This window comes from Delphinus delphis, chromosome 6 (genome assembly GCF_949987515.2).
Source record: "Delphinus delphis chromosome 6, mDelDel1.2, whole genome shotgun sequence".
Classification (NCBI taxonomy): Eukaryota; Metazoa; Chordata; class Mammalia; order Artiodactyla; family Delphinidae; genus Delphinus; species Delphinus delphis.
The window spans coordinates 86926274-86945266 of NC_082688.1; the positions used below are offsets into that span (position 1 = coordinate 86926274).

Genomic DNA, 18993 nt, shown 5'->3' on the forward strand with positions numbered 1-18993 from the left:
TGTTTTGTTTTCCTTGTTTTGCAAAAATTTATATTTAATTTCTAGGTGTTGAAACAAAAGAGTTTCACACTGGCTCAGTCCATCATTTTTGCCAGAATCCTAATTCTTCATTATCTTTTAGTTTATCAGCTTTAAACAGCTTGGACTCTTTGTTATGTTAGAGGAGGATTTAGTTTACTTACACTCCTCCCTCCCCATTTTCCACACACTCTTTACTATTTTTATTTTTATTATTTGTCTATAAATTACTTTTTTAACCTGAAATAATATACTTCAATCTTTGATTTTTAGTCCAGTAACTTTCTACAGTATCTTTTAAGTACTTGTAATGTGTAGTATTAGCATTAGCACACATCCACCCTTTCTTCTACTTTTGTCACATCATCTATCAGCTTTTTTTTTTTTTTTTTTTTTTTTTTTTTTTTTTTTTTTTTGCGGTACGCAGGCCTTTCACTGTTGTGGCCTCTCCATTTGTGGAGCACAGGCTCTGGACGCACAGGCTCAGCGGCCATGGCTCACGGGCCCAGCCACTCTGCGGCATGTGGGATCTTCCCGGACTGGGGCATGAACCTGTGTCCCCTGCATCGGCAGGCGGATTCTCAACCACTGTGCCACCAGGGAAGCCCTCGTCTGTCAGCTATTTTAACAAATAACTTTGTATGCCAGAATATATAGAAAGTAAATTTTATGTTTCTTTGAATATCAGCAAATGTCTTTTATGTGCTCTGTCACTTGCTACTTTGGCCAACTGTAGAATTCTAGATTGAAAATAATTTCCTCTCAGATCTTTGTGGTATTACAACATTGTTTTCTGGTATTTAGTGTTGTTGAATTTTTGTCTATTGCCAATCTGATTCTCCTTCCTCTTTGTGAACTCACAAGAGTTTCTCTTCATCTGTTGTATTCTGAAATTTCACAGTGATATTTGAGTCTTGGTCTGGGGTTTTAGTTCATTTATTTTGCAGGGCATAATCCGAGGGCTTGTATTTTTCAACTCTGGAAAATTCTCTTTGATTATTTCTTTGACGATGGCTTCTCTTCCATTTCCTTTGGTATTTCTCTCAGACACTAGGTTATCTGATTTTAGGGCTCCTACAATGATTCTTTTTTTTTTTCCGGCCGCACTATGCAGCTCATGGGATCTTAGTTCCCCGACCAGGGATTGAACCCAGGCCCTTTGCTGTGAAAGCTCGGAGTCCTTACCACTGAACCGCCAGGGAATTCCCTACAATGATTCATTAAACCTCTGAACTTGGACTCTTACTTCATATTTTTATCTTTTTTGCTCTATATTCTGAAAAATGTCATTTTCTGATGTTATTATTTTATTTTAAATAACTGATTTTGTCTTTTTTTTTTAAGCCCTTGTTCTCTGAATTATCTTTATTCTGAAATGTCAACACCTTAAAGCTTTGCTTTCCATAATCATCTCATTCAATTAATTAAGGAAGGGTTATCTGGCATTTTTCCTTGGGTTGGGATTTTTATTGTAATCACTGAATTTATAAATGACTTTGGAGAAAAGTGACATTTTAATGCTATCGAACCTTCCTATCTACGAACATGGTATCTCTTATATTTAGGTTTCTCAGAAGTATTTGTTCAAGTGACTACATTCGACCTTTTATAATAGTTAATACATAACAGTAAAATTTAATTCATTGACAGAATTTTTTTGTGGAATATTAAGATATGGTTAAAATATATTTTTTTACATATTTATTGACACAAAATAGAATGTGGAAGACCTAAGGAATGAATAGCCTGCATGTTTATTAGCAATCTATCTTAATACCATTCTTCAGCTTGAACAGGGCTATAGTCTAAATATTTTATTGCTTAAGGAGTAAGCCTTTGCTGTTATCCATATGAGAGGAGTGATACGTTTGAAAGTTTATGATTCTGAGTTGTATTATCGTCAAATAGAGAATCATCTCATCTCTAGAGATAGAGTTTAGAGATTATTTTTTTCTTTAAAAGAAACATTGCCTCTGCTTTAACTCGGACAGTCTTAAGTTGTAACTTCAGAATATCTTTGAAGATTGTTACCTCAAGTGGTGACCTTCCTGTGACTCATTTAGGGCATCTGAAATAAATTCATGCATATCTTACTGACAAGAAGCTAACTGAACAGTTGACTAGACTTACTTTTGGTGTTAAGTGTTAGAAAATATTTCTTGATTTCCAATTTTATTTTGATATAACTGGTTGATTTTTCACATAACTAGTCTAATTATATAATCTTATGAACCTTGTTTCTTCAGAATTTTCCCCATCACCATAGTAGGCAGATAAACTTCTAACTTCTCTTCTACTTGTTGGGTATCTAAATCCCACCCACTTCCGTAATTTACCCATTTTTTAAATCCTTTCCCAAACTTCCTCTTTATCCCACCTAACTTCTTTCTTTGAGTTTAAGTCTCTGTGACATCTTTATGCTGTTGCCTCTAATAAATAATTTTCCAAAGGAGAAAATTCAATTTCTATTGAATATTGAACAAGTCAGGATACTTGGGTTTGAATCCAGACACTGGCCACCTCAGAGACCTTGAGCAAGTTAATCGGTATTTCAGATTCTTGATTTTCTCATCTGTGAAATGAGAATAATAGTTAGCTCATAGAGCTGTGTTGAGGATGAAAGAATAGAATATATGAAAATATCTTGCACCATTCCTGGTATATAGTAGATGCTCAATAAATGTTAATTTTTTTCTATTTTGATAAAAACTGTATAAGAGAAGATTATTAACATTTTCCCTCCCTGGATGGTTAGTATCTAGTGTAAAGCATTATCGAAGTGTGAGTTACATGATGGTCTAAGCATCTGAAAAGGGAAAATCAGCAAGAGAAAGCCTCAGTAAAGGCTTTGAAGGTTGAGATTAGAAAAACGAAGAAAATGATTTTATTATTGGATTTTAATTTTACCTTCCCTTTAAAAAATACAAAATTTTATCATTATTATATAATAAAATAATTATTAAGTGTATGGTGTTTAGACCCAGAAAATTCAAAACATGAGAAGATAACAGTTATTTTTAGGTAAAATCTGATATGCTATGCAGGTAGCTGAAATCTTTAACTCAGTAGACAAGCATTTTATATATTCAGTTTTGCTAAAAGATACATTTAGAAAAGATATCTTTAGAAATAAACTTCATTCCAAAATGAATTATTTGTATTCTGACATGTTTTGACTGATAGAAAAATGAATCTATCAAATCCATTAAGCAATATCATATTTTAAAAACTGTCAAAATATACATATATCTTTCGTGGTTTCTTTTCATTGTATCTTTTAACCACAGGTCAATTAAATAAAGATAAAGCTTTGGCTTTCCAAAGAGTTGAGGGGTTTTAAACAGGAATGGCATACTTAGTTTTCTATATTCTGTGCTTAGAATTATTTTATGTAATGTGGGGATGGATTTAAGGTCTGAGGTAAGGGAAGACAGGAAGCCACTGAAGTAATACATACAGGTGTGACATAAAAGCTTGACCTAGGGCAAGTGAAAATAGGAATGGAGAAAGGACTCATGAAAAAAACATTTTTGAGGTAAATTTGACAGGACTGGATATTGGTTGACTTTTTAGTTGTTTTATTTTATCTTTCCTCTAAGTCTGTTGGTGACAAATTCTCTTAGTTTTCCTTAATCTGAGAATGTCATGATTCCCCTTTCATTCCTGAAGGATATTCTTGCTGGATATAGAATTCTGGGTTGATAGTTCTTTGAGCAGTTGAAAATGTACTGCTTCCTCCTCGCCACCTTGGTTTCTAATGAGAAATCCACTGTCATTTGATGTTTCCTTAAAAGTTGTGTATCATTTCTCTCTGACTGCTTTCAAGAGTTTTTCTTTGTCTTTTGTTTGCAGAAGTTTAATTATGCTGTATTTTAGCATAGGTTTCTTTGGGTTTATCATTCTGGGAGTTCATGCAACTTTCTGCATTCTGTAAGTTTATCTCTTTTCCCAAATTTGGGAAGTTTTCAGCTATATTTCTTTCAATATTGTTTCAGTCTCACTCTCTCTTTTCTCCCAGGACTACAATGATAGAAGTGTTAGCTCTTCTGTTACTGTCCCTCAGGCCTCTAAGAATGTGGTTTTATTTTTCAGTATATTTTCTTTCTGTTGTTCAGATTGGGTAAATATCAATAATATTGAACTGCTCTTATGTTTATTGATTCTATCATCTGTCATCTCCACTGTACTATCAAGTCCATCCAGCAAGTTTTGTAATTCAGTAATTTTTCAATTCTAAAATTTTCATTTGGTATCCTCTCTTTCTTTGCTGAGACTTTCTATTTTTAATTGTTTCAAGCATATTTGTAATTATTTTTTGAAGCATTTTTATTGTGGCTGCATTAAAATCCTTGTCAGATAATTCCAACATCTGCTTCTTTGCAGTGTTGTCGTATGTTAATTGTCTTTTCTTATAGAAATTGAGATTTTCCTAGACCTTGGTAAGACTAGTAATTTTTTATTGTATGCTCGACATTTTGAGTATTATGTTATGAAACTCTGTATCTTATTTAAAACTTCTGTTTTACCCAGACACCATGCCAGCCACATGGGCTGGAAATCCGTGTCTCTTGCTTGACCTCTGTTGACACCCTGAGTTTGAGGCACTTCATTGCTATTTCTCCATGGCTTCCACCCACACTACAGAGGGGCCTGGTTATAGCTGGGCAGAAATGAAAAGTTCCGGCTCCTCAATCAGTCTTCTCTGACACCACCCGAGTGAGAATGAGAGGTACCTCATTACTGTCAAAGGTGGAATTTAGTCTCCTCACTTAGCCTTTGCTGACCAGGTTAGGGTTGGAGCCACAGATTTTTTTCTGTGGTGTTTGCAAGAAAGAATAGGCTGTTCATTATCTAACATTTTTTTGTCTTAAAACTCTGTATCTTTCCTGGTTCTTTGGCTAAAGGAAGAAGGCTTTTCTTGGGGCTTTTTCGGTCTGTGACTGTTGGCTGCTGGCATTTCCAGTTCACTGGCTTCTCCAGAACCCAATCTGGGATATATTAGGCAAAAATAAAGCCAGGGAACTCACTGCCATGTCATTCCTTAGGTTTTTGTGGTCTCTAGCCAATTTGTGTTCTCTCTACCTTTCATAATCTTGTGTTTTATTTTATATATAATGCCCAGGGTTTTTAGCTGTACTTAGTGGGAGGAATAAGGAGAAGCACATTTTTTTTAAGTGTGTATATTTATTTAGCTGGAGTATACTAGCAGTTTTTAAAACTTATGTTAGGAAAATCTTCGAGAATAGTATTTGAGTATCCAAAAAAATGTAAAAACCAGCACAACCTACTTACATGATCTCTAATGCTCAAATTTCTTAGGGATATTCTAGAGTGGTACAAAAAAAATTGTTCCATAGCTGTTTTACTTGTGGCATATTGTGTTTTAATCACCTTACTTTTATAATGTTAATGTAATATTGTATTGATTTGGTTATAGAAACCTGGCATAATTGAGTTAGAAAGCAAAATTTATTTTTGCTGTTTTAATGTGCTCTTTTCTGTTTACTCCAGGGCTGGTGGACTAGGCCTCAATTTTGTTGGTGCCAATGTGGTGATATTATTTGATCCTACATGGAATCCAGCCAATGATCTTCAAGCAATTGACAGGTACAATGGTGACAAAATTTAAAGTGACCTGCAAATACTTTTAATCTAAAAATGCTCCTGAATTTTTTAGGTTGCTTACAATGTGACTGTCATTAGAAGATAGGGAAGACCTTGTAAAAAAATTTTAAACTTTTATTTAAGATAACCCTGAACTTCTGAATCCAAATGACAGGCTGATAATAGCCATTAATTTTCCATTCATCTCAAAATCCCATTATTGTGACAAGATTAATTTAGAAGAAAGAATAAATCCCCAGTACTGCAGGAAAATAGAAAGGTCACTACTAGTAGATCAGAAGTTTTGAGAAACTCGTGGGAGAATTTTTATGATGAAGGAACCAGCAGAGAAAAGCAACAACCCCAAGTCAACAGGCGAGCACAGAGAAATTCAAGCATGGGTTCAGCAACTTCAGGATTTGGGAGTAGACTAAAGTACATCCTTGTGGGAAATTAATTAATGTGCTGACTCTAAAACAAATTCTTCTTCCACACCTTGTACATAAAGAGGGATTAACCTATAACATGTGCTCCTTGATCAAAACTGAAAGAATCATTTCATATATTTTATAAGTAAGTGGGGAGTGAGGCTGACAAAAGGTTCTTGCAGTGGATGTTTGGACCAGATCATAAAGCATTGAAACGCAGCTTTCTTATACAGTCCATTTCATCAGTGTCTTATAGTTTTCTGAGTAAAGTTCTTTTACCTCCTTAGTTAAATTTATTTCTGGATATTTTATTCTTTTTGATGTGATTGTGAATGGAATTATGTTAATTTCTCTTTCTAATAGTTCATTGTTAGCATATAGAAATGCAGCAGATTTCTGTTTATTAATTTTGTATCCTGCAGCCTTACCAAATTCATTGATGAGCTCTAGTAGTTTTTTGCTGGCATCATTAGAATTTTCTATGTATAGTGTCATGTCACCTGTAAACACTGACAGTTTTACTTCTTCCTCTCTAATTTGGATACTTTTATTTCTTTTTCTTGCCTAATTGCTGTGGCAAAGACTTCTAATACTATGTTGAATAAAAGTGTCCAGAGTGGGCATTCTTCTCTTGTTCCTGATCTTAGAGAAATGCTCTCAATATTTCACCATTCAGTATGTTGTTAGCTCTGGACTTATCATATATGGCCTTTATTATGTTGAGGTATGTTCCCTCTGTACTCACTTTATTGAGAGTTTTTATCATAAATTGATGTTGAATTTTTTCAAAAGCTTTTTCCACATCTATTGAGATGATAATATGATTTTTATTCTTTAATGTGTTAACGTGGTATATCACATTGATTGATTGCAGAGATTGAACCATACTTGTGTCCCTGGGATAAATCTCACTTGATCATGGTGTATGATCCTTTTTTTTTTTTTTTTTTTACTGTTTTTTCTCCATTTTCCTTTTTTTTTTTTTTAATCTTTATTGGAGTATAATTGCTTTACAAGGTTGTGTTACTTTCTGCTCTATAACAAAATGAATCAGCTATACATATACATATATCCCCATATCCCCTCCCTGTTGCATCTCCCTCCCACCCTCCTTATCCTAACCCTCTAGGTGGTCACAAAGCACTGAGCTGATCTCCCTGTGCTATGCAGCTGCTTCCCACTAGTTGTGTTTTACATTTGGTAGTGTATATATGTCAGTGCCACTCTTTCACTTCTTCCCAGCTTACCCTTCCCCCTCCCCGTGTTCACAATTCCATTCTCTACGTCTGTGTCTTTTTTCATGTTTGCTCCTAGGTTCTTCAGAATCATTTTTTTGTTTTTCAGATTCCATGTATATATGTGTTGGCATACACTATTTGTTTTTCTCTTTCTGACTTACTTCACTCTGTATAACAGACTCTAGATCCATCCACCTCACTACAAATAACTCATTTTTGTTTCATTTTATGGCTGAGTAATATTCCATTGTATATATGGGCCACATCTTCTTTATCCATTCATCTGTCAGTGGACACTTAGGTTGCTTCCATGTCCTGGCAATTGTAAATAGTGCTGCAATGAACATTGGGGTACATGTGTTTTTTGAATTATGGTTTTCTCAGGGTATATGCCCCGTAGTGGGATTGCTGGGTCGTGTGGTAGTTCTACTTTTAGTTTCTTAAGGAATCTCCATACTGTTCTCCACAGTGGCTGTATCAGTTTACATTCCCACCAGTAGTGCAAGAGGGTTCCTTTTTCTCCACACACTCTCCAGCATTTATTGTTGTAGATTTTTTCATGATGGCCATTCTGACCGGTGTGAGGTGATACCTCATTGTAGTTTTGATTTGCATTTCTCTAATGATTAGTGATGTTGAGCATCCTTTCATATGTTTGTTGGCAATCTGTATGTCTTTGAAGAAATGTCTATTTAGGTCTTCTGCCCATTTTTGGATTGGGTTCTTGTTGTTTTTTGATATTGGAGCTGCGTGAGCTGCTTGTATATTTTGGAGATTAATCCATTGTCAGCTGCTTCATTTGCAAATGTTTTCCCCCTTTCTGAGGGTTGTCTTTTCGTCTTGTTTATGGTTTCTTTTGCTGTGCAAAAGCTTTTCAGTTTCATTAGGTCCCATTTGTTTACGTTTCTTTTTATTTCCACTTCTCTAGGAGGTGGGTAAAAAAGAATCTTGTTGTGATTTATGTCATAGAGTGTTCTGCCTATGTTTTCCTCTAAGAGGTTTATAGTGTCTGGCCTTACATTTAGGTCTTTAATCCATTTTGAGTTTACTTTTCTGAATGGTGTTACGGAGTGTTGTAATTTCATTCTTTTACATGTAGCTGTCCAGTTTTCGCACACCACTTACTGAAGAGGCTGCCTTTTCTCCATTGTATATTCTTGCCTCCTTTATCAAAGATAAGGTTACCATATGTGCATGGGTTTGTCTCTGGGCTTTCTATCCTGTTTCATTGATCTATATTTCTGTTTTTGTGCCAGTATCATACTGTCTTGATTACTTTAGCTTTGTAGTATAGTCTGAAGTCAGGGAGCCTGTTTCCTCCAGCTCCATTTTTCTTTCTCAAGATTGCTTTGGCTGCTTGGGGTCTTTTGTGTTTCCATACAAATTGTGAAAATTTTTGTTCTAGTTCTGTGAAAAATGCCATTGGTAGTTTGATAGGGATTGCATTGAATCTGTAGATTGCTTTGGGGAGTATAGTCATTTTCACAATGTTGATTCTTCCAATCCAAAAACATGGTATATCTCTCCATCTGTTTATATCATCTTTAATTTCTTTCATCAGTGTCTTATAGTTTTCTGTACAGGTCTTTTGTCTCCTTAGGTAGGTTAATTCCTAGATATTTTATTCTTTTTGTTGCAGTGGTAAATGGGAGTGTTTCCTTAATTTCTCTTTCAGATTTTTCGTCATTAGTGTATAGGAATACAAGAGATTTCTGTGCATTAATTTTGTATCCTGCTACTTTACCAAATTCATTGATTAGCTCTAGTAGTTTTCTGGTAGTATCTTTAGGATTCTCTATGTATAGTATCATGTCATCTGCAAACAGTGACAGCTTTACTCCTTCTTTTCCGATTTAGATTCCTTTTATTTCTTTTTCTTCTCTGATTGCTGTGGCTAAAACTTCCAAAACTATGTTGACTAATAGCGGTGAGAGTGGGCAACCTTGTCTTGTTCCTGATCTTGGTGGAAATGGTTTCGGTTTTTCACCATTGAGAATGATGTTGGCTGTGGGTTTGTCATATATGGTCTTTATTATGTTGAGGTAAGTTCCCTCTATGCCTACTTTCTGGAGAGTTTTTATCATAAATCGGTGTTGAATTTTGTCAAAAGCTTTTTCTGCATCTATTGGGATGATCATATGGTCTTTATCCTTCAGTGTGTTAATATGTTGTATCACATTGATTGATTTTTATACATTGATCAATCCTTGCATTCCTGGGATAAACCCCATTTGATCATGGTGTATGATCCTTTTAATGTGCTGCTGGATTCTGTTTGCTAGTATTTTGTTGAGGATTTTTGCATCTATGTTCATCAGTGATATTGGCCTGTAGTTTTCCTTCCTTGTGACATCTTTGTCTGGTTTTGGTATCAGGGTGATGGTGGCCTTGTAGAATGAGTTTGGGACTGTTCCTCCCTCTGCTATATTTTGGAAGAGTTTGAGAAGGATAGGTGTTAGCTCTTCTCGAAATATTTGATAGAATTCGCCTGTGAAGCTCTCTGTTCCTAGACTTTTTTTTGTTGGAATATTTTTTATCACAGTTTCAATTTCATTGCTTGTGATTGGTGTGTATGATCCTTTTAATGTACTGTTGAATTCAGTTTGCTACGTTTTGTTGAGGATTTTTGCATCTATGTTCATCAGTGATATTAGCCTGTAACTTTCTTTTTTTATGGTATCTTTGTATGGTTTTGGTATCAGGGCAATGCTGGCCTCATAGAATGAACTTGAAAGTGTGCTTTTGCAATTTTTTTGGAATAGTTTGAGAAGGATATTGTTAATTCTTCTCTAAATATTTGTTGAATTCAACTGTGAAGCTGTCTGGTCCTACACTGTTTTTTGTTGGTAGTTTTGTGATTACTGATCCAATTTTATTACTGGTAATTAGTCTGTTTAAAATTTCTATTTGTTCCTGGTTCAGTCTTGGGAGATTATTCATTTCTAGGAATTTGTTCATTTCTTCTAAGTTGTTTACTTTATTGACACAAAATTGTAGTAATCTTTTATGATCCTTTGTATTTCTATGGTATCAGTTGTAACTGTTTCATTTCTGATTTGATTGATTTAAGTCTTCTCTCTTTTCTTGAAGAATCTGGCTAAAGGTTTATCAACCTTTGTTATCGTTTTGAAGAACCAGCTCTTAGTTTCATTGATCTTTTCTTTTTTTTTTTTTTTTTTTTTTTTTGCGGCTTGCGGGCCTCTTACTGTTGTGGCCTCTCCTGTTGCAGAGCGCAGGCTCCAGACGCACAGGCTCAGCGGCCATGGCTCACGCGCCCAGCTGCTCCGCAGCATGTGGGATCTTCCCAGACCGGGGCACGAACCTGGGTCCCCTATCGGCAGGCAGACTCTCAACCACTGTGCCACCAGGGAAGCCCTTTTCTTTTTTTTTAAGTCTCTCATTTATTTCTGTTCTGATCTTTATTTCTTTCCTTCATAACTTTCAGTTTTGTTTGTTCTTTTTCTAGTTCCTTTAGATGTAAGTTTAAGATGTTGATTTGGGTTTTTTCTTGTTTCCTGAGGTAGGCTTGTAATGCTATAAGCCTTGAAACTGCTCTTGCTCAGTCCCACAGATTTTGGATCATTGTGTTTCCATTTTCATTTGTCTCCAGGTATATTTTTATTTCTTCTCTGATTTCTTCAGTGATCCATTGGTTGTTTAGTAGCATATTGTTTAAACTCATGTGTTTGTGTTTTTGCAGGTTTTTTTTTAAATAGTTGACTTTTAGTCTCATATTGTTGTATCAGAAAAGATGATTGATATGATTCCAATCTTAAATTTACTAAGACTTGTTTGTTGCGTAGCATATTGTCTATCCTGGACAGTGTTCCATGTGAACTTGAAAAAAATGTGCATTCTTCTGCTTTTGGATGGAATATTCTATATTTATCTGTTAAGTCCATCTGATAAAATATGTTGTTTAAGGCCAGTGTTTCCTGATTGATTTTCTCTCTGGATGATCTGTCCAGTAATGTCAGTTGGGTGTTAAAGTTCCCTACTATTATTGTATTACTGTCAGTCTATCCCTTTATGTCTGTTAATAATTTGCTTTATGTATTTAGGTCCTCCTATGCTGGGTGCACATCCATTTACGAGTGTTATACCTTCTTCTTGAATTGATCCCTTGATCATTATGTAATGTCTTTCTTTGTCTCTTACTACAGTCTTTGTTTTACAGTCTATTTTTTCTGATATAAGTATTGCCACCCCAGTTTTCTTTTCCTTTCCATTTTTAAGGAATACCTTTTCCCATTGCCTCACTTTCAGTCTGTGTATCTTTAGCTCAAGAGTGAGTCTCTTGTAGGCAGCATATAGATGGGTCTTGTTTTTGTATCCAATCAGCCACGCTGTGTCTTTTGATTGTAGCATCTAGTATATATATATATATATATATATATATATATATATATTTTTTTTTTTTAGTCCATATATTTTTAAAGTAATTAGTGATAGGTATGTTCTCCTTTCCATTTTGTTAATTGTTTGGTGGTTGTTTTTGTAATTATTTTTGTGTCTTTCTTCTCTTCCTTGTGCTTTGATGGCTATCTTTAGTGCTATGTTGGCATTCCTTTCTCTTTTTCATATGTGTTTAGATATTTGGTTTGTGGCTACCAAAAGTTCCTCAAAAGGATAACATAAATTGCTGATCTTTCAAGTTCACATACACTTAAGAACCCTACATGTTTACTCTCCTCCCCCGCCGTGTTTGCTGTTTTTGACATCATATTTTACATCTTTTTGATTTATGTAGCCCTCAACTACTTATAATGGATATACATGATTTTACTACTTTTGTCTTTAAACCTTCCTACTAGCTTTATACATGGTTGATTTACTACCGTTACTGTATATTTGCCTTTACCAATGAGATTTTTTTCCTTTTGTAATTTTCATATATCTAGATGTAGCCTTTTCTTTTTCACATAGAAAAGTCCCTGTAACATTTCTTGGAAGCTGGTTTGGTGGTGCAGAACTCTTAGCTTTTGCTTGTCTGTAAAACTTTTGATCTCTCCATCAAATCTATATGAAAGCCTTGCCAAATAGAGTATTCTTGGTTGTAGGTTTTTCCCTTTCATCACTTTAAGTATATCATGCCACTCACTTCTGGCCCTGCAGAGTTTCTCCTGAAAAGTCAGCTGATAGCATTATGGAAGTGCCTTTGTATGTAACTTGTTGCTTTTCCTTTTGCTGCTTTTTAATATTCTCTCTTTATCTTTAATTTTTGCAGTTTTAATTGCAATGTTTCTTGGTGTGCTCCTGTTTAGGTTGATCCTATTTTGTGCTTCCTGGACCTGGACGTCTTTCCTTTTCCAGGTTAGGGAAGTTTTCAGCTATTATGTCTTCAAATATGGTCTCTGCCCCTTTCTCACTCTTCTTCTGGGACCCCTATAATGTGAATGCTAGTATGCTTGATGTAGTCCCAGAAGTCTCCGATTGTCCTCCTTTCTTTTTATTCGTTTTTCTTTTATCTATTCCTTCAGTGATTTCCACTGCTGTGTCTACCAGCTCACTGATCCATTGCTCTGTATCATATGATCAACTGTTAATTCCTTCTAGTGTACTTTTAAAGTTGTATTTCTGCATTTTTTATTATTGAGATATAACTGACATATCATAGTATTTTTTAAGTGAAGTATAGTTGATTTACAGTAATATATTAGTTTTGAGTGTACAGCATAGCAATTCAGTATTTTTACAGATTATATCCATTGAAAGTTATTACAAGATAATGGCTATAATTCCCTGTGCTATATAATATCTCCTTGTTGCTAATCTATTTTATATACAGTAGTTTCATCTCTTAATCCCATACCTGTATCTCATCCCCATCTGCTTCCCTCTCCCCACTGGTAAGCATGAATTTGTTTTCTATATCTGTAATTCTGTTTTTCTATATACATTCACTTGTTTTATCTTTTAGGTTTCACATATAAGTGATATCATATAGTATTTTTCTTTATCTGTCTGCCTTAATTCAGTAAGCATAATATTCTCTAAGTCCATCCATGATGCTGCAGTTGGCAGAATTTCATTCTTTTTTTATGGCTAAATAATAATCCATTCTATATATGTACCACATCTTCTTTATCCATTTGTATGTTGATGGACACTGGATTGCTTACATATCTTGGCTATTGTAATTAATACTTCTCTGGATATTGGGGTGCATGTATCTTTCAAATTAGTGTTTTCATTTTTTCCAGATATATACACAGAAGTGGAATTGCTGGATTATGGCATAGTTCTATTTTTAGTTTTTTGAGGAACCTCCATACTGTTTTCCATAGTGGCTGTACCAATTTACATTCCCACCAACAGTGTACAAGTGTTCCCTTTTCCCCACATCCTTGCCAACATTTGTTATTTGTGGTCTTTGTGATGATAGCTATTCTAAGAGGTATGAGGTGATAGCTCATTGTCGTTTTGATTTGCATTTCTCTAAAAATTAGCAATGTTGAGCATCTTTTCCTATGCCTGTTAGCTGTGTATATGTCTTCTTAGGAAAATATCTTTTCAGCTTTTCTGCCCCATTTTTTGATTGGATTGTTTGGGTTTTTTGACATTTTTTTTTTGATATTGAGTTGTATGAGCTATTTATATTTTTTGGATATTAACCCCTTGATGGTCATATCATTTGCAATATTTTCTCCCATTCTTTAGGTTGTTGTCTTGTTTTGTCAGTGGTTTCCTTTGCTGTGCAAAAGCTTGTAAGTTTGATTAGGTCCCATTTATTTATTTTTGCTGTTGTTTCTTTTGCCTTAGGAGACTGATCCAAAAACTGTTGCTAAGATTTATGTCAAAGATTGTTCTATGTTCTCTTCTAGGAGTTTTATAGTTTCAATTATTACATTTAGGTCTTTAATCCATTTGGAGTTTATTTTTGTAGTTGGTGAGTAAATGTTCTATTCTCATTGTTTTACATGTGGCTGTCCAGTTTTCCCAGAACCACTTATTGAAGAGACTGTTTTCTCCATTGTATATTCTTGCCTTCTCTGTCATAGATTAGTTGACCATAGGTGCTTGGGTTTATTTCTGGGCTCTCTATTCTGTTCTGTTGATCTATACTAAGGAGAAATGTTAAGGAGAGAGTTTCAATTTCAAATGAAAGGACTCTAATGGTATCTCAAAGTCATAGGAAAATATAAAGTTCTCCAGTACAGGTAAGTACATAAACAAATATCAAAACCAGTATTATTATAATTTTGGCTTATAATTCTTCTCCTTGTTTTCTACAGGATTTAAAAGACAAATGCATAAAACTAATTATAAATCTGCTAATGAATACATGACATATAAAGATATAATTTATAACATCAATAAGATAAAAGGTGAAAGCAGAGCTGTAAAGGAAATTATTTTAATGCAATTGAAATTAAGTTGGTATCAATTTAAGATAGAATAAATTTGAATCCACACAGTCTGACTTGCAGAGCCTGCACTTTTAACCAGCCTCTTGCCAGTGACAACTGCCCAGGAAAATAGTCAAATGAAAACCACAGAAAAATATCCATTTCTTTTTGTCTTAACAACATTTGTTGTAATTTTGTTCTTTTTCATCTAGGCCATCAAGACTTATTTATCCCAGTGTTCCCTCGAAACACAGTTCACTGTGCTTTGGCTTTCAGTGAAAGTTAGTTGACAGTAAAACTAAATGAACAGAATTCCTCTTCCTCTCCTTCCATTTACTCTGACAGAAGGAGCAAAGAAGAGAAATGAAAATACTGACCTCCACACTGTATAACAGTTTCTCGACACTTGTCTTTGCATGATAAAAGACCATTTACATATCCATACTTGATAGACCTAGAAAATGATGAAGCATAGGTCCAGTGTAACATGTTATAAGGTTTTTGTCTGTAAAGATTCAAGAATATGTATTCTGACAGAATCTATCCCATTCAGCAAACAATTGCCTTACACCCAAAAGACATTTCCTTAGATACATATTTTTTTTTTTTAGACCCAAATCCATTGTGGGAGAGAAAGGGATTATGAGTCCCTCTCTATCCAGGCTGCAGGATGGAAGTGAGAATTGCAGTAACTTACCCCTGGCTTTGCTGTGTCACAGGAGCCCCCATTCTTTTCTGGGAATGCAAGATTTTCAGTACCAAGATGTCCTCTAGTAAAAGCCCTTCTCTGTGAGGAGGAATGGGTGAAGGAGGCAGAAGGAGCACCAAATATAACAATACAGTGTGACTTCATAAGGTCAAAATTAAATTTCCCCCAAATTGTAACGTTTTCAAGCATGAAGCAGTATGGCTTTGCCCCTGATCCCCCATGACTATAACAGGTATTTAGAAACAGATGACCTCATTCAGAACATCCAATAAAACCTCCACCTGGGAGAAGCTACAGGGACTGGACCTATAGTTAATCAGTGTGGTGAGTCAGGTTAGAGTTTTAATTAGCACTGCAGTCCATATCAGAACACCTGGGGTACTAATCATCTGAGTGATCCAGTCAGACAGACTGCTTGGAAATCTCTGTGGATGAAGGCTGTAAATCTGCACTTCCATAGGCTTGCCAGTTGATTACTGCTTTACCTCCAAGGTTTTTTTAACAGTTTCGTTGAGATATAATTAACATACAATAAACTGTACATATTTAAAGTGTACAGCTGATAAGTTTTGCTGTAGGTATACACCATGAAACCGTTACCACAATCAAGAGAGTGAACATATCCATCACCCCCCAAATTTTCCTTGTGCTACTTTGTAATCCATTCATCTTGCCCCTCCCAGGCCCGCCCCCAAGCAACCACTGATCTGCTTCCTGTCACTGTGGATTAGTTTGCGTTTTTGAGAGTTTTATATAAATGGAATCATTCATAAGCTTAAGACTGCCATAAAAGAAAAATCTGAATTTAGGAAAAGTTTTTACACAGTAGAAGGTGATGTTTATAACAGAAATGAAGTTGATATGTATATTTTTTCTATAATACTTTCCTCCTCAATGACTGGCCTTTTTATATGAATTTCTGTTTTTACATTATTATTAAATAATATAGTATATCTAAACATAAGATATTTCTTTTGAAATTAAAATTTTAGCAATATTTCATTTTTATATCCAAAAGTTACCTCCTGAACCCGAAGTTGTTTCACTTGATCTTGGTTGCCTTTTGTTTTTAATGTTTTTACAGAGCATATAGGATTGGGCAATGCAGAGATGTCAAAGTGCTTAGGCTGATATCCTTGGGAACTGTGGAGGAGATCATGTACTTACGACAGGTATACAAACAGGTAAATATATTTCCCTTTTTCTAATTAAAGGTAAACACTTGTCAGTTTTTAAAAATTAATAATAAATTTGTGTACAAATATGTTTTTTATTTTATTCTAGCTATAATAAGGAATTTAATAAGATTATGAAATATACTGTAGAATACACTTCTATAAAACAGATTAAATCTTAGGTTCATTGAATTTTAGAGCTGACAGTTTCTTAGAGCAGTACTTCTTTAATGTACACATGAATTACCTAGGGATCTTTAAAATACAGATTCTGATTTAGTAGTTCTGGGTGAAGCGCAAGATTCTGCATTTTTAACAAGCTCCCGGAAGTGCCAACACTACTAGTCTGCAGATCACAATTTGAGTAGCAAGGTCACAGCTCCCCAAACTGTGGGCCAAGATGTAAGTGTATGCCACAGATGGGGTACAGGTGCACCCAGACATCCTACAGCTCTCTGGGCAGCAAGATTATCTAAGCCAGCTTCCAGCCTTGAGTAAACTCCTCTTCGAGTAGATGTTCACATGTTTCCATTATCTATGTGTGCATGAAGAAGACTGGAGAGGAATACCTTAGAGATATCTAATACAAATGTTTCGTGTTGTATATAATGAAACTGGGATCCAGGACACCCCAGTAAATGAAATTATAGGACTAGAACTCAAGTGCACTAACTACTGTGCTGATGCTTTTAATATTCATCTAAAATTGCATTAACTCTTTAATATCCTTAGGGTATCAATTACTACTCCATTTATGCCTCTAAATAAAGTTTAGCTAGTCTGTAACTGCCTGCTTGAGAAGATCTGGAATGAGGTTCAAGTTTAATTATAAATGTTAAATTTGAATTACTCCCTATATATTCAGCTGGAATCTGTTTAAGAGCAAACATCTGCCACATGTGGTGGTAGTTAACCTAAGAATGATCCAGTCTTAAATTTGTGCTATTTTCTTAATTCTAAAAATAGAATTGTACACAGCAGTGTTTATTTTTCTTAAAGCATTTAGCTCTGTAAGAAACCTTTAATCTTTTTGTTCTTAGGTATAGCACAACTACTTGAAAATTATTTTTTCAGACATTAACTAATCTTGGAAAAAAGTAGGATATTATTTTTTCATGTTAGGAGCAGCTATTTAGAATACTATCTTTGACTTGTCACAAGTCTTTCCTCAATCACATAGTAAGTTTTCTTGATCCCATTACTATATGTATTTCCTTTTTGCCTATTCATCTGACTCATTTAATGAAATAAAATGGCCTTTTATATAATAATATGTAATAAAAAGGCTTCAGAAGATGAGGGTAATTTAAGTTTTCAGAACTTTGTATGATCTAATTGCTTATTAAAATAAGCCACTTAAGGAACATTCAGCCATACAACTTGATAAGTACAAATAAAGATAAGATGGCAATCATATGAGGAAATGACATAAATGTGATTTAAACATTGATTGGAATTTGAACCAAGGGTGCAAATGGCAAACACACGCTAGCCTCACAAGTGTTCCTCAAATCTCTTGGGAGGAAAACAATCCAAAATGATGTTTTAAAATTCTGTAAAAATGTTGGAAAGAAAAAAGAGTTCTCTCTGTGGGCCAAAAATGATAAGGAACCCTGAAAGACAAAGGGCAGTTGAGATGAGATTGAAGGAAGAAACAAAGCTAAACTCAGTCATGAGAAGACTACTGGAAAAGGTAGGTGCAACTTGTGAATATTCCAAGCTTAGAGTCAACAGATACTAAAAATAGAAAGGAGCCTTGGGTTAACTGTGATGCCCCCTCTTTGGGTATTATTAGTGATCTAACAAGGTGGTTTAACCCTTATGATCTTTCCCCCATTGTACCAGATTGTAGACAATGGAAATGTCTGCTCTCAAGTAGGAACAATAAGTAGAACTACTGGAAGGAAGGAAACAAAGCTCTAAATTTTTGCTGAAATCAAGAAGAAAGTCCGAAATAATAAATATTTGCAAACCCCTCCACCTGCTGCCTGCTTTGAATAATTACTGCAGTAGGCCTAGATAAGCCCGTTAGGCATTTGACAGATGAATATTCCCCCCCACCCCTCCAAAACAATAATTAGTATTGAACAGTTTAGGAAAATAAACACTATGAAAATGGCCCTCAAAGATACCAGGTCCTAATCCCTGGAACCTATAAATGTTACTTTATATGGAAAAAAGGGTCTTTGCAGATGTGATTAAATTAAGAATTTTTGAGATGGGGAGATTAGCCTGGATTGTCCAGGTGGGCCCTAAATCGTAAGCATTCTTATAAGTAGGAAGCAAAGGGAAATCTGACAGAGACAGAAGGGAAGCCAGTGTAACCCCAGAGACAAGAGATTGGAGCTATGTAGTTATAAACTAAGGAATGCTGGCAGCCACCAGAAGTGAAAAGAGGCAAGGAATGGATCCTCCCCTAGAGCCTATGAAGAGAACATGGCTCTGCCAAAACTTCATTTCATTCTGGTGATA

General features: G+C 35.0%; 1 protein-coding gene across 1 annotated transcript in view; it reads left to right on the top strand.

Moving 5' to 3' along the window:
- ERCC6L2 (ERCC excision repair 6 like 2) overlaps positions 1–18993 on the top strand; it is a 139879-nt gene that overhangs the window by 71370 nt on the left and 49516 nt on the right. The window contains exons 12-13 of the mRNA XM_060015004.2: positions 5530–5625; positions 16431–16530. Coding sequence (XP_059870987.1) covers positions 5530–5625; positions 16431–16530 — 196 coding nt within the window. The remainder of the gene's footprint in view (positions 1–5529; positions 5626–16430; positions 16531–18993) is intronic.